The sequence below is a fragment of the Panthera tigris genome, chromosome C2, assembly GCF_018350195.1.
Source record: "Panthera tigris isolate Pti1 chromosome C2, P.tigris_Pti1_mat1.1, whole genome shotgun sequence".
In the NCBI taxonomy this organism is placed as follows: Eukaryota; Metazoa; Chordata; class Mammalia; order Carnivora; family Felidae; genus Panthera; species Panthera tigris.
Window position 1 is genome coordinate 152,287,426 of NC_056668.1, and position 13,213 is coordinate 152,300,638.

General features: G+C 50.2%; 1 protein-coding gene across 10 annotated transcripts in view; it reads left to right on the plus strand.

Annotated features, from left to right (window-relative positions):
- Positions 1-12,342, plus strand: part of LRRFIP2 (LRR binding FLII interacting protein 2) — a 107,219-nt gene extending 94,877 nt beyond the window's left edge. For 7 of the 10 annotated variants that reach the window (XM_042956641.1, XM_042956633.1, XM_042956632.1 and 4 more), the window contains 7 exons: positions 1,404-1,505; positions 1,765-1,897; positions 3,691-3,740; positions 9,290-9,410; positions 10,284-10,363; positions 10,945-11,049; positions 11,422-12,342. In XM_042956641.1, coding sequence (XP_042812575.1) covers positions 1,404-1,505; positions 1,765-1,897; positions 3,691-3,740; positions 9,290-9,410; positions 10,284-10,363; positions 10,945-11,049; positions 11,422-11,532 — 702 coding nt within the window. In that variant the 3' untranslated portion in view covers positions 11,533-12,342. The remainder of the gene's footprint in view (positions 1-1,403; positions 1,506-1,764; positions 1,898-3,690; positions 3,741-9,289; positions 9,411-10,283; positions 10,364-10,944; positions 11,050-11,421) is intronic. The other 3 variants (XM_042956637.1, XM_042956639.1, XM_042956640.1) reach the window with 1 other exon arrangement.
- The last annotated feature ends 871 nt before the right edge of the window (positions 12,343-13,213 follow it).

Here is a 13,213-nt window from a genome sequence, read left to right on the forward strand (position 1 = left end):
TAGCTGGAGCTGCACAGAGGTCATTGCTAGCATCCCTTATTTACTGACTGCCAGTTTGGGTGCACAGTAGGATTTGTAAGGATTTCGAACATCGCCCACCTGTTCCCCAGTCAGTAATGAAGCAGTTGGCTCATTTCTAGCCCACTAAACCGAGAGAGCAGAGTTACCTGTTGTAGTTTAATTTCTTGGATTAATGGGGTTGTGGGTAGAAAATATTAAATATACGAACACGTGTAGAGGGAGGCTTTTTAAAAATAGTCACCCGTCAGCTGTCCGCATAGACTGCTTGCCTGGGGTACGTTTTGAAGTCTGGGTTATTTCATTACCTGGGGCAGGTTTGGTTTGTCACCTGCTTCTCCCGCTTGCATGCCCGCTTCTCCCACCGCCACCCTCGGCTCCTCAGCTCCGACGGTTGTGAGGTCCAGGCAGTGGTGGGGGGCTCCAGGTGCAAACGGCGGGCGGGGGGCGGGGGGCGGCTTTTCCGGAGCTTTCCCCGGGGCTCTGGTGCTGCGGCAGTGCCCACACCGTGTACCTGGGGCGGGGCTGCTGTTGTCCCTTCTGCTTTTCAGATGGGGAGTCTGAGACATAGGTAAGTCGGGACCTGCCACCACTCAAAAGCCTGATCCCCAAACCCTTATTCTGCTGCGCTCCGTACGCGGGCTCCTTTGGTTTTGTCAGTATTTTAGTTTCGGTTTTCACATTCAGAAAGGTGCATCAGAAAACCAGATGATTCTTAATTGTATTTAAGTAAATTAACGAAAAACAGGTCCTTGGGGATCCCTTTGGAGGTTAGCTATTTTGAATTAGCTGGTATTTGAGGAATATTTTGCCACACTGCTTAGAGAACAATCACTACGGCCAGTATTGAATTAAAATACCTTGTGCATACTGGTGTTTTTTTCTTCCAGGGCCGTTGAAATTTTCTGACTTAAAAAAAAGTTTAAATTAATTTTTTGAATTAAACTTCACTATGTTCTTGAATGAAGTATTTTAGTTAAACGTGAGATGTATTTGTTTGTATTGGTCACCAGATGAAAATGTAGTAAGGAGATCAGTAAGGAAAACTTCATTTTAATATTATTGCTGTCTTCATCTTCCTTTTCCTGTTTTTTTTTTTTTTTTTTCTTTTTCATCGACTGGGAAAGAAAGATCAGCTCTCCTGCCTGATGGGATAAGCATGCTTTGGCGAATTTATGCACGATTAACCAGTTTCTGTTAAAACTCTCCTGTGGAGACGTGTGTCCCCAAGACTTTGTATTTCCTCCCGTGTCTACCTAACTGCCGGTTTCCAAGCTTTTACTTTGCCCTTGTCTGTGTTTATTTGAATTAGGTGCTCTCTGCTCCCTCTTTCACTTGCTCTTTTTCTGTGCCGTTCTTTCCCTTGCTACCCTGTCTAAAACCAGGCCCTAGAGAAACAGAGAGAATACATTGCCTGCCTTAGGAATGAGCGAGATGCGCTCAGAGAGCAGCTGGCTGACCCGAAGGAGACGGTGAAGACAGGAGAGGTACGTTAGCTTTGGCCCGGAGTTAAGTCCCTCGCTGCTTTGTTCTTCCCTCTCGTCTGGTTGTCTTTCGTAGCCCAAACACAAACCGGTGCTCATCCTTCGGTGCACGGTAGACAGGAGTAAGCCACTTCTTCCGCAGAGCTCTGCTCCGTGTAAACTAGTTCTCACCAGGTGTTACCCGCGGCACACGTTCTGTCACAGGACGTACCGCCTCTGCGTGAGCCGTGTTTTGTGACGGTGGGTTTTGCCTTCTCCACAGAAGCATGGCTTAGTTATAATCCCTGATGGCACCCCCAATGGTGACGTCCATCGTGAACCGGTGGTTGGAGCCATCACTGTGGTGTCCCAGGAGGCTGCTCAGGTCTTGGAGTCTGCGGGAGAAGGTCCGCTAGGTAAGGCACCGGCCGCTGCTGTGTCGACAGGTATTTAATGTCGTCCTCGGAAGACTTCCGGCTTATTCATGTCCCATCTTGGAAAACAGAAACGACACAAGGGCCATCTGAGGTGTATCTGAATCCTTAACAGGAAGAAATCTGGGCACGTTGTCTCCAGGCATCCTTGACCTTGGGAAACCAGCATCTGGGTCATTGTAAGGCCCCTGGGGAGAGGCACTGTTGGTGTCTACACATTGCTTTTTCACCTAAATACAAATCTTCCTGGAGGAGATAACCCAGCACAGGCACCCCAGGGAACCAGGGGGCTGGTAGGGGGCTCCCAAGTGTGTTTTAAGTTTCTTCTTCTTAGAGAATCGGGTTTTCTGCTCCTTGTCCTGCGGTTCTGCAGCTCTTTGCCACCGCAGATGACCAAGAAGACAGGTCTTACAGGAGTGTTCTTTCTACAGCAGGGCCTCTGAGCCTCTTGACATCTAAGCCTCTTAAATTTAAGCCCTCGAGACTTTCATAACACCTCTCCCGGGAAACCACACGGGTGTGCATCCATTGGCTCCACCAAGATCCTGCTCTAGAGGAAGGAAAATGGCAGAAACTCTATCAGCTCACTTTTTTGTTTAAAAAAATCTTTTTTTTTCGTTTTCATAGATATTGTAGGTTTCCCAGAGGGGTGGAACATTTTTAGAGTTAGTAAGCACATTCTCTAATGCACAGAATTGCAGAAACAGAGCACTTTGATACAGCAGATGCGGGCGAGGCAGTGGGAGCCGCTCTAGAGAATGCGTTGAATGTGTGGCTGGGGGCAGCTCAGGGTGTCCTCTGTTGATCTGAAAGGTGCTGAGGAAACCAGCACTTACATTTAGCCGTGACCCCGGTTCGTTGTGGGAGGTGCTGGCTTGATGTCAGCTGCTGCTTTTACTCATCTGTGGTCCTCCCTCAGTCCAAGATCCAGTTGTTTTCTTTTTTAATTGTCTTTTAAATGTTTTTGAGGGAAAGACAGAGCATGAACAGTGGGGGGGGGGGGGGCAGAGAGAGAGAGGGAGACCCAGAATCCAAAGCAGGCTCCAGGCTCCGAGCTGTCAGCACAGAGCCCGACGCGGGGCTTGGGCTTGACTTCACGAGCCTCGAGATCGTGACCTGAGCCGAAGCTGGACGCTTAATCACCAGAGCCACCCAGGCGCCCAGGATCCAGTTCTGATGCATGCCGGGGAAGCAGCCGTCTTCCCCTCGGGCCGGGAGCGAGCCCCGGGGATCCAGCTGCCGTGCCTCGGATTAGCCCTTGACTGCCTTCGGCTCAGGGTTGGTCCCCGTGTGCCCCCACTGGCCCGCGTGGGCCTTTGGCTTCTTCGGCACTGAGTTCCTGCTTCCCCTGTCCAGCCTCCCCGCCCAGACCCCCTCTCCCCCACATCGTGTTTGCTCCTGTGAGGCTTCATCAAGCCTGCGAGAACACCCCGGCAGCTCGAGTCGTCTGCCTACGGTGAAAGCTTGCACATTTTGAAACAAGGAAGTGATCTTTGTACTTTGGTTTGTCTTTAAATGGAAAATCACTGCCCTTGGGAGCAAATGCTGTATTTAGTGCCTTGATAACTATCAGCTATGTGGAAATATGTGTTGAATATTTAAGTACTTTTCCTTAATACCATTAACTGAAGCATTTCCTTCGAAGCTCTTCAATAGAAAGCTGTGAGCTGTTTATCAGATAATGTTTGTTGTTTTTGAATTTCAAGAATTATTTTTAATTGTTCCAGTACTGTATCATTACAAATTTGGTTTACAGCCTTTTCCGATTTTTTTAGACGTCAGGCTACGAAAACTTGCTGGAGAAAAGGAAGAGCTGCTATCACAGGTAAAGGCATTCTTCTCATTGGAAGGTAATGTTGGTCGTAATGGACTAAATCACAGGGTAAAACGTTAGCGGATTAAAATGTACACAAGAAAGAAGGGTGCTTACTTCAAACATCAGTACGCAAGCAACATTTGAAGGGTAAAAAGGTGATGCCCATTTTGTCTCTTCGTTGTTGCCTGTTCTTTTAAAAAAATTTACAGGACATGGAGTCGAAGGAGTTAAATAGTTTCACAGAGCTTGTAGTGAAGACAGGAGCTCCTTGCCCTGCCTCCCCACCCTCACCCCTGACCGTGCCCACCTGGTCTGGCAGAGTCTTTCGATGCGTACTGCTCTTGTGCATCTCCGTCCCACACGCTCAGTTCTTCTGGGCATTCTCTGTTGGCCTCCCTCTGTAGAAGCTCCCATGTGGCCTTCTGTCCTGTGCCCCCATCCTCCTCCGGAAGGAACAGCACGCCCGGCCCACGCGTTTTATCGGGACTTGCGAGTGCCACTCGCCGTTGGAGCCCGGCCACAGTCCAGGGGTGCCTTCCCTGTCCTTCGAGGCTCCGGCTCCCCCAGAGTTCATAGCATGCCTTTGCTTTTCCTTTGCTTGGTTTCCTGTGTATTTATGACCAATTTGGCTACAGAGTCTGCAACGGTAGTGAAATCTGCTGTTAGCGTTTTCAGGTCCACCATGTATTCTCTCAATTCCACTTCTTTTTTTTTGTTTGTTTTTTTAATGTTTACTTATTTTTGAGAGAGAGAGAGAGAGAGAGAGAGAGAGAGCGCGCGCGCATGAGCATGGCAGGGGCAGAGAGAGAGAGAGGGAGACACAGAATCCGAAGCAGGTTCCAGGCTCTGAGCCGTCAGCACAGAGCCCGACACGGGGCTCGAACTCACGGACCACGAGATCATGACCTGAGGCGAAGTCAGACACTTAACTGACTGAGCCACCCAGGCGCCCCTCAGTTCCACTCCTTGATTCTTGGAGCACGACCTGTGCCCCTGGGAACTTAATGGCCTGCTCCCTCCGTGCAGAGCCGGACTGCCCTTCGTTGCCACCTAGGCTTTCCTCTGCTGTGGCTCAGGTTGGATTCCCTTTTGCAAGGCCTTAGGACTTCCTCCTTTTTTATTCATTCTCTTTTTGGTCTGTCCCCCAGTAACTTCCTGAGAAAGGTGTATATGGGCTGTAAATTTTTCTTAACTTTGGAGGCCTGATGTTTTCATTTTACTCTCTCACTTGATTAACAGTTTAGGTATAGAATTCTTCATGACAGTCATTTTCCTTCTTTTTTTTTTTAAGAAGTTGCTTCATTGTTCTCTGGCTTCCGGTATGGCTGTTAAAGATTTCAGGGGCATTCTGATTTTTCATCTTCTGTATGTGACTCCTTCTGTAGAACCCTCTCTGGCTGTTTATACCACACTTTTCCCTTAGTGTTTGGAAGTTTCACAGTGACGTGGTTTGGAGTTGTCATGCGTGGTATGGGCCCCTGTCAGTTCTAGGAATTCCTGTCCTTCGATCCTGGGGAAATTTCTTGACTGATCTGCTCCCTTCCCATCTTCTCCTAGAATGACTGACTCCTGTTCAGTCTTTTCAAATGTTTAGAGAGAGCGCACTGTTTAACAGGCATTTGGCATATTTCAGTGAACACAGCAGTTAAAGAATTCCTGCACGAGTAGCCCTTACATTCTCGTGGAAGAAGAGCAGACAGTAAACAGCACACATAACGAGCATGTCGGTTACACAGTATGTCAGAGGTTTGTGTGAACACGCCTACCGCGTGGGTGTCTGCAGCCACATTGAGTGGCACAGGTGCCGGCATGGGTGGGTGGAGTTGGATTTTACCAGGGAGTGTAACTGGGCAGAGGAGGTGAGGGCGGAAAACCATGGCCCCAGAAATTAGGTGGGTAATGACGCTAATGGGTAATCCGGGAAGATGTCAGGACCCAGTGGAAAGAAGATGGGAGGTGCTGGTGGGATTGAAGGCTTTGGGGATTCTGGGTCCTGAGAGAGGGAGCTGGAAAGATCAGGAACAGAGATTAGAAAGAAGAGAATGGGACTGACTTATGCAGGGACTACCCTCATCTAGTGGGAGATCTAGTATGTGCCCGTGAGAGAGTGGTGAGGGCAAGAAGGGATAGATGGCAGGATCCTTGGAGAGGAGGTGTTCTAGAAACTGACATCAGTTGTAGAGCACTCCTCTACTTACATGTATCTTGAAATTGCCAAGGCTATTCTCGAGGGAGTGAGGTTCAGGAGCTAAATGGTGAAGCAGGAGTGGGGCACTGGCAGTGAGGAGGGGTGGCAGGTGTGTGGAATTGGAGGGGAAGAGGTCAGAAAGGAGGAGTTTTGGGGAGCACCGAGGGAGAATAGTTGGGGCACAGCACAGAAAGCAGGTCATGTGTTCTGTTCTCAGGCTCAGTGGTAGGAGGACCGTGGAAGCAATCTCCAGAAGGCCAGAGGGCTGCAGAGGGAGCTTCTCAGGGGAGAGCGTTTTTCTGCTAGCGCACTAGGTGAGGAGACAGCTCCGAGAAGAGACCGAGGATGAGGGGGAAATGGTAACCCAGAGTTCCAGGCTTTGGGAAGGGTGAGGAGCAGTTGTACAGAGCCCTTTAGGAAAGAGCGTAGAAGGAGGATGACTGTTCTTGAGATGGACGTGATGATGATGGGGAGAACGAAAGACTAGTCCTGGTTCACTCAAGGCAGACGGTGATGGCGACCGTCTGTGTTGAAAGGGTGGAAGTGTCTGGGAAGCATGGCTTTCCTCCCAGTGCAGAGCTCGCCCTTTCCCCATCGGGGGAGTGGCGTACTTGGTCCTCGAAGATTCCCCTGGCCACTATTGATGGGGTCACAGCGAGGGAAGCCTTCTCTTCCACCTGGACCCCTGATCATCGTGTTCACCCTTGACCCTTGATGATGAATGGTGAAGGAGGCCCAGGGAGACTCACATCTTGGTCCCAGAGGCAGCTCCCCATCGTAGTTCTGAGCCGTGGTGCTCCCCAGACCTCTGCTGATAAGAGTAATAGGCATTTGGGGAAACATGGCTCTGATTTCTGGGGGAGGGGGCAATAGACCCCTGGGACCAGTGTTTTAACCTTTTTGTTTCTCTGGTTTCCCCATCCCTTTTGATCTCTTTCGCTTTTTTTTTTTTTTTTTAAGTTTATTTACTTCATTTGAGAGAGCGCAAGAGAGCAAGTGCATAAGTGGGGGAGGGGCAGAGAGTGAGGGAAAGAGAGAGAGACCCAAGTAGTCTCCACACTGTCAGCGAGGAGCACAACACAGGGCTCGAACCCACAAACCATGAGATCATGACCTGAGCTGAAATCGAGTCGGATGCTTAACTGACTGAGCTACTCAGGCACCCCTCTTTTGCTCTACTTTTTAAAAAACGTTCTTAACTTTCTCTTTGAATGCTTCTGTTGGGTTTCGGTTTCTGCAGTCATTTCCAGGATGCAGTTATTTTCACTTATCCTGATAGCTCATTGCTTTGTTTTCTGATTTCTTCTGTCTGCATAGTTTATTTCCAAACAGATGCTTTTTTATGTGTCTCATTCGGCCTTACGTTTCAGGGAGAGCTAAAATGCCAGTGGGAAGCTTTAAGTGTATGTCAGTGTCTTGGTGAAGTTGATGTGGCAGGGTGTTTCGTTCGGGTATGTCGGTCTTGACTTCAGACTAGGCAGATGGTCTTCTAGGGAGACGTGCCCGGATCCCCCGTGCGCGGGTACCAGCCTCTCCATCAGCATTCTGGGAACTGAGGCTGCACCGGAGGCCTGAGCATGAAGTACGTGTCCGTTCGCCTCATCTCCTTGTTCCCCATGTGCAGGGCTCCTGTCTCCACCGGGCCTTGTCTTTTTCCAACCCAGAGTTCCTTTTTGTTATATTTTTTAGTTTCTTCACTTTGCCAATTTAAAGCAGCCTACAGCTTTACGAAGGTATAACTGGTACGGAATGAGCGGCCTGTGCGTAAAGGGTAAAAAGAAATGTAGCTACCGTATTCATTTCCGCGGCTGCCATAACAAAGTACCACGAACTGGCTGGCTCAGAGCAACAGACATTTCTTGTCTACGCAGTTTTGGAGATTAGAAAATGCCCCAGGTGAGGCAGCGGTAGCCGGGTTGGTTCCTCGTGAGGCTTCTGAAGGGCAGTCTGTTCCACACTTCTCCTCTGGCTCCTGGTGGTCTGCCGGCAGACTTTGGCATTCCGTGGCCCGGACACAGCCTTCTGTGTGTCTTCACAGCGTCTTCCCTCCGTCTGTCTCTCTTCTTATGGCATTCTTTTTGTAAGGACACCAGTCGCACTGGATTGTGGGCCCACTCTACTCCGGCATGACCTCATCTCAGCTTAACTAAATGCATCTTCAGGGACTCCCACTTCCAAGGAAGTTCACATTCTGAGGTGCCAGGAGTTAGAACTTCGTATGAATTTTGCAAGGACACTACTCAACCCTTAACGATACGGGTGGCACCACGACCACAGTCAATACGGTGGAAATATTCGTAACGCTCAAGTTTCTGTGTCCCTTCGTGAACCTTCCTTCCTGAGCCTCCCTCTCCCCAACTCTCCAGGCAACCACTGGTCTGCTGTCTGTCACTGGGGATTAGTCTGCATTTTCTGGAGTTTTATATAATTAGAATTCTACACTATGTACTCACTCTTCTTTTGTCTGGCGTCTTCCACACCGCACACTCCGCTCTCCTCCTTGCTGGGTAGTAATTCCACTGTCTAGATGTGCCACAGTTAGTTTATCCTCCTGTCACCTTTGCGTTATTTCCAGTGTGGACCTATTACGAACAAGTGACTATAAACATCCTTTATTTTGGGCACAGTAAGGTAGATCAGCTATGTAGCCAACTCAAAAACAGATTTGCAGTTATTTTTGCATACTAATATATTTAAGCCAATATTTGAGTTTTAATGTTAATATGGAATACCTAATTTAATAGATTAATTAAATGTACTTCTCAATTTTAATATTTAATGTGAATTTAAGTTTTAATATTTAAGTTTCCTGAATACTTAACGTAGAGTATGTAACCTAATTCTAAGACAAAACAAAAGCATCTAACTCCCTTTGGAATTTTATTAAAAATGGAATTTTAGGGGTGCCTGGGTGGCTCAGTTGGTTGGGCGCCCAACTCTTGATTTCAGCTCCGGTCATGATCTCCCGGTCTGTGAGATCAAGCCCCGCATTGGGCGTAGCACAGAGCACAGAAGCCGCTTGGGGTTCTCTCTGGCCCTCCCCCGCTTGTGCGTGCACTCGCTCGCTCTCGCTCTCTCTCAAGATAAATAAAAGAGTTAAAAACAAAAAAGCAATTTGATGAAAGTAGTGAAGAACACCGAAAAGACCTGTTGCAGCCGCCTACACACGATGGGGCTGCTGCGATCGGCACACCTGGTCCTGGGGCTGGCTCCTCCTGACGCCGCTTCACAGCTTGTCGCCAGCGCCTCTGGCAGTGTGGCCCCCGCGGTGCCGCGGTGGGCACTCCGGTTCTGGGTGCACGACCCGTGCGGCCGGCGAGGGCCCGCCGTGTCCTTCGGATCTTGTGACGGAGCACTCTTTCCGCCGCAGATCCGGAGGCTGAAGCTGCAGCTGGAGGAAGAGCGGCAGAGGTGCTCCCGCAGCGAAAGCACGGCGGCCGACCTGGCGGGGCTGCACAACGGTTCGGACCTGCAGTTCATCGACATGCAGAGTAGGTCCCGGGGCCGGGCCGGCGCCACGGGCAGGGAGGCTGTGTTCTAGGCGGGGGGTTGCGAGCAGGCCGCCGGCCCGGGGATGGCGTCTCTCTAGAGGACCCATGTTACAAAGATCGCTCGGTCCTCGGCGAGTGATTTTTGTTCAATTTGGTTTGCTGGAGGGGATTTCTAAACTTCTCGTTTTAAATGACGTGCTGCTTAGGTCAGAAGTACAAGTAATGATTTAGAAGTCGACCCATCACATTACCCACGTTACTGAAAAGCATTTCTTTCAGCAAATGTTTATTAAGCACACGCACAGAGCCCTCGGCAAGACGCAGATAGACCGAGGGAGGCGGAGCCAGGGCCCGCGTTCAGGGGCACGATCAGTGTTAGAAAAGACAGTGCAAATCAAAGCGACAGGGAAGAAGTCACAGTTGACTAAGGAGAGTCATGACGGAGGTTGCCGGGGACTTCAGTCAGCGGTGGGAGAGCGGGGCACCCGAGGTGTGGCAGCAGGAGGGAACCCGGGAGGCGGGAAGGGTACAGGAAGCCGGAGGCTCCTGGACGGGGGGCAGCGGGTCAAGGTTGGCAGGGCCACTGAGGCACCGACAGGGCTCCTTGCTCCACGTTCAGCCTACGCACATCGTGGGGCGAAGGGTACATTTGCTTCTCCCCGGTCCAAGGGAGGCTTGGATCGGTGCCGGAGCTTCTCGCAGGAGACTCGTTCTAGGGCCCGGGCCGCTGGAGCCGCTGTGGCTGCCCTGCGGGCATCCGTTTCTGTCTTGGAGACCGCATCGTCCTCTCCCGGGCTGCAGCGGGTGTCGGCGCCTCATGGGTCACACCTTCACTCCCTCCGGGAGAGGATTCATTCTCTTCTTCTGTTCTAGGAGATGCCAATAGACAAATTAGTGAATACAAATTTAAGCTTTCAAAAGCAGAACAGGATATAACCACGTTGGAACAAAATGTAAGTACCTTCTCGGTATGGTGGCGAGAGATTTAAAGTCCCTTTGCAGCATCTAAGTGGCCAACTCCAGGAGTACCTAGGTTTCTTTGGGTTGGCTGTCTCTGCAGTTGGATCTCTGTAGCAGCTCTGTAGTAAAGAAGAAAGCCAGCAGAAGAGACCCCGAAGGGCACTTCAGCCTTCCGTTCGCTATTGAAAACGTAGAAAACCGTAGCTGTAATTCTGGTTTTTCCAGATATTTCAGGGGACTTCAGGAAGTCCCTTAGTTTGAAAATCCCTTATTCTACATTTCAAGAAGTCTAAAAGCTTTTCCACTTAGAGTGTCTGATCCTGCAGTGTTACTTTGGCACTTAATATGTCCATCGTAAACCTGACGTGGGAAATTGGCCCTATGTTGACTGTCCAGCTGTAATCCTCTCAGGGGACACTTCCTCATCCATAAATAGCCGCTGGGTTCCGAGAGGCCCTATGACTCACCGTGAGGGGACAACTTGGGATTTGTAATGACGCTGCGTTTCCATGGTGGCTGCAAGCAAAGGGCTCCCGGTGCCCGTCAGCAGAGGCCCGTGTTCTCTTGTTGCCAGGTCAGCCGACTCGAGGGCCAGGTGCTGAGGTATAAGACCGCCGCCGAGAATGCGGAGAAGGTGGAAGACGAACTGAAGGCGGAGAAGAGGAAGCTACAGCGAGAGGTACCTGCTTTTGCGCGCTCACGTTCCTAAAACGTAAAGATCCTTCGTGGCGTAAGGAGTTGAATCCTGGGTCCAGTCCTGAGGGAACAGCGGTGGGTCTCTCCCTGTTCCGTGGTGGGTTTTGACCTGCGCGGTGACTGCCGTTTACTTGTACGTTTTGGTCAGTTCGAGACTAAGGAAAAGGAGAGGTTTCCCTTTTGTTTCAGCGCCGGTCTGTTCCTCCACCTGCCGTCTGTCTGTCCTTTCTGTGATCGACGCTCAGTGTCCCCGTTCAGCGCCGCCAGCGGGTCCCGTCTCGCAGACAGGGGCATTGAAGCGGCACCGGGTTTTGTGTGTGACCGTGTCAAGTGACTGGGCTCTCCCTGTCCGCAGTTACGAACGGCACTGGACAAGATCGAGGAGGTGGAGATGACCAACAGCCACCTGGCCAAGCGGCTGGAAAAGATGAAGGCCAACAGGACAGCGCTTCTGGCCCAGCAGTAGGAGGCGCCCCTCCGCCCGGGAGCCGCGCCCGGGGTCCCGCCCAGAGGGACTTTCTGTCCATTGACACAAACCCCCTTCTGTACTGTTTGAGTCTTGTCAGTAAAATAGCCACCTTTGTATTTTATAATTTATGAGAGAATGAAACCGGTTTGAATCTTCATGAACGAACGCTTTGGATTTTGTTTGTAATTTGATTCTAGACTAAGAACTGGTCCGTGCTGTTTTTACTTTTTATTTCCATAATTGTAGAATCGAGTTTACTCACCATTTCCCCCAGCGGCCTCCGTGACGGGGCTCTCGTCACGGCGAGAGGACGGCGGTTCTGTGAGCGCCCCGTGAGATACTTGGCCGGAGACCTCGGGAAACACAAGTGCCTTCTCCACGGTGCAATTCAGACTTCAGTCCTCTCCAGCGGTCAAAGACACTTACCCTTCGTATCAGATAGCATTTATATTTTAGTGAAGAAACAGGTTCACACGTGGGGAATGTATGTTTCACTCAAATTTCTATGTTTGGAGGAAGAAGCCTTTTTTTGTAAAATATTTAAATTTCTATAAGAAAACGTTAGAAAAAGATACGGATACGGGGAGTGTATATAAAACTTGCTTTATTGCATGTGGCCGGGGAAGTCCAAAGCCTGACGCTAAGGTAAGAGTAGGGCCCTTTGTCGTCGACATCGCCTGTGCTGTATCTCGTGTAAAGTATCTCATCTGCTGCTGATTTGTGGAATGAAACCTCAGACGAGCCCGGCGGGGGGTGCGGGGGGGAAGTCGGCCCAAGACCCTATTAAACACACCCTCTTGCTGACCACAGCTGGCTCCTGACACATTCATTTTGTTACGGGAGCCTTTCAACGCATCGGGGCAGCCACATGCCTCTTACGCTGCCCCTCTTCTCGTCTCCTCCTCATGGAAAATAATCTGGAATATACAGCTTTTTAAGAACTTCAGTCGCGTCTTTAAACGTACCCAGTTTAAGAGGCTTTTATCACGGAGCCACTTTGCAGGATCCGTGATTCTCTTCTGCCCTCAGAATCGAGGTGTTTGTGGAGATGGCGGTTGCATGTTCAGAACAAATACCGCGAGAAGTCTAATGAGTCAGTCCAGGGCACGTAAGATAACAAAGTTAGACTTGGAATTAGATCCTGAAGCTAACTCGGATGTGAAGAAAATCTCTGCGAATTACCCTCTTCAGAGCACTTAGCCTTTTGTTTTTAAAATACGGAACCGGTGTCGTGAGTCTGGGGGGATTTCCTACATATTTCTTTCGCAGCCGTAGTAGTGGGACCCGGGGTAGGAGGGGTGAGGTGACCCCTCCTCGCCCCGCCTGGGCCGCTCAGCCTGTGCCCCGCTGGGCTCCCGGAGGGCCGCTGCTGAGATGCCCTGTCAACTTTTTGGAAGTTCTACGTGGTAGAACCTGATCCTGCTTCTTTCGTGATACAACAGGTTTGTCTCTTCCAAAGGGAATGGTTCCACTTTTTCTTAAGGGACGGTTCCCTGTTCTTTCCATGGAACGTTCTTTACGGAGTCTTGTCATCTGGATTTTACCTCAAAACTGTAGGCGTTCCTCCCGTGCACACTGCACATTTCTGTGAACCAGGCTAGTATTAAAGGCATCTGACGGTAGTGGCACATACGGCTCGGGTTTGTATTTTTACGTAATCCTTCAGGTCAGAATAATG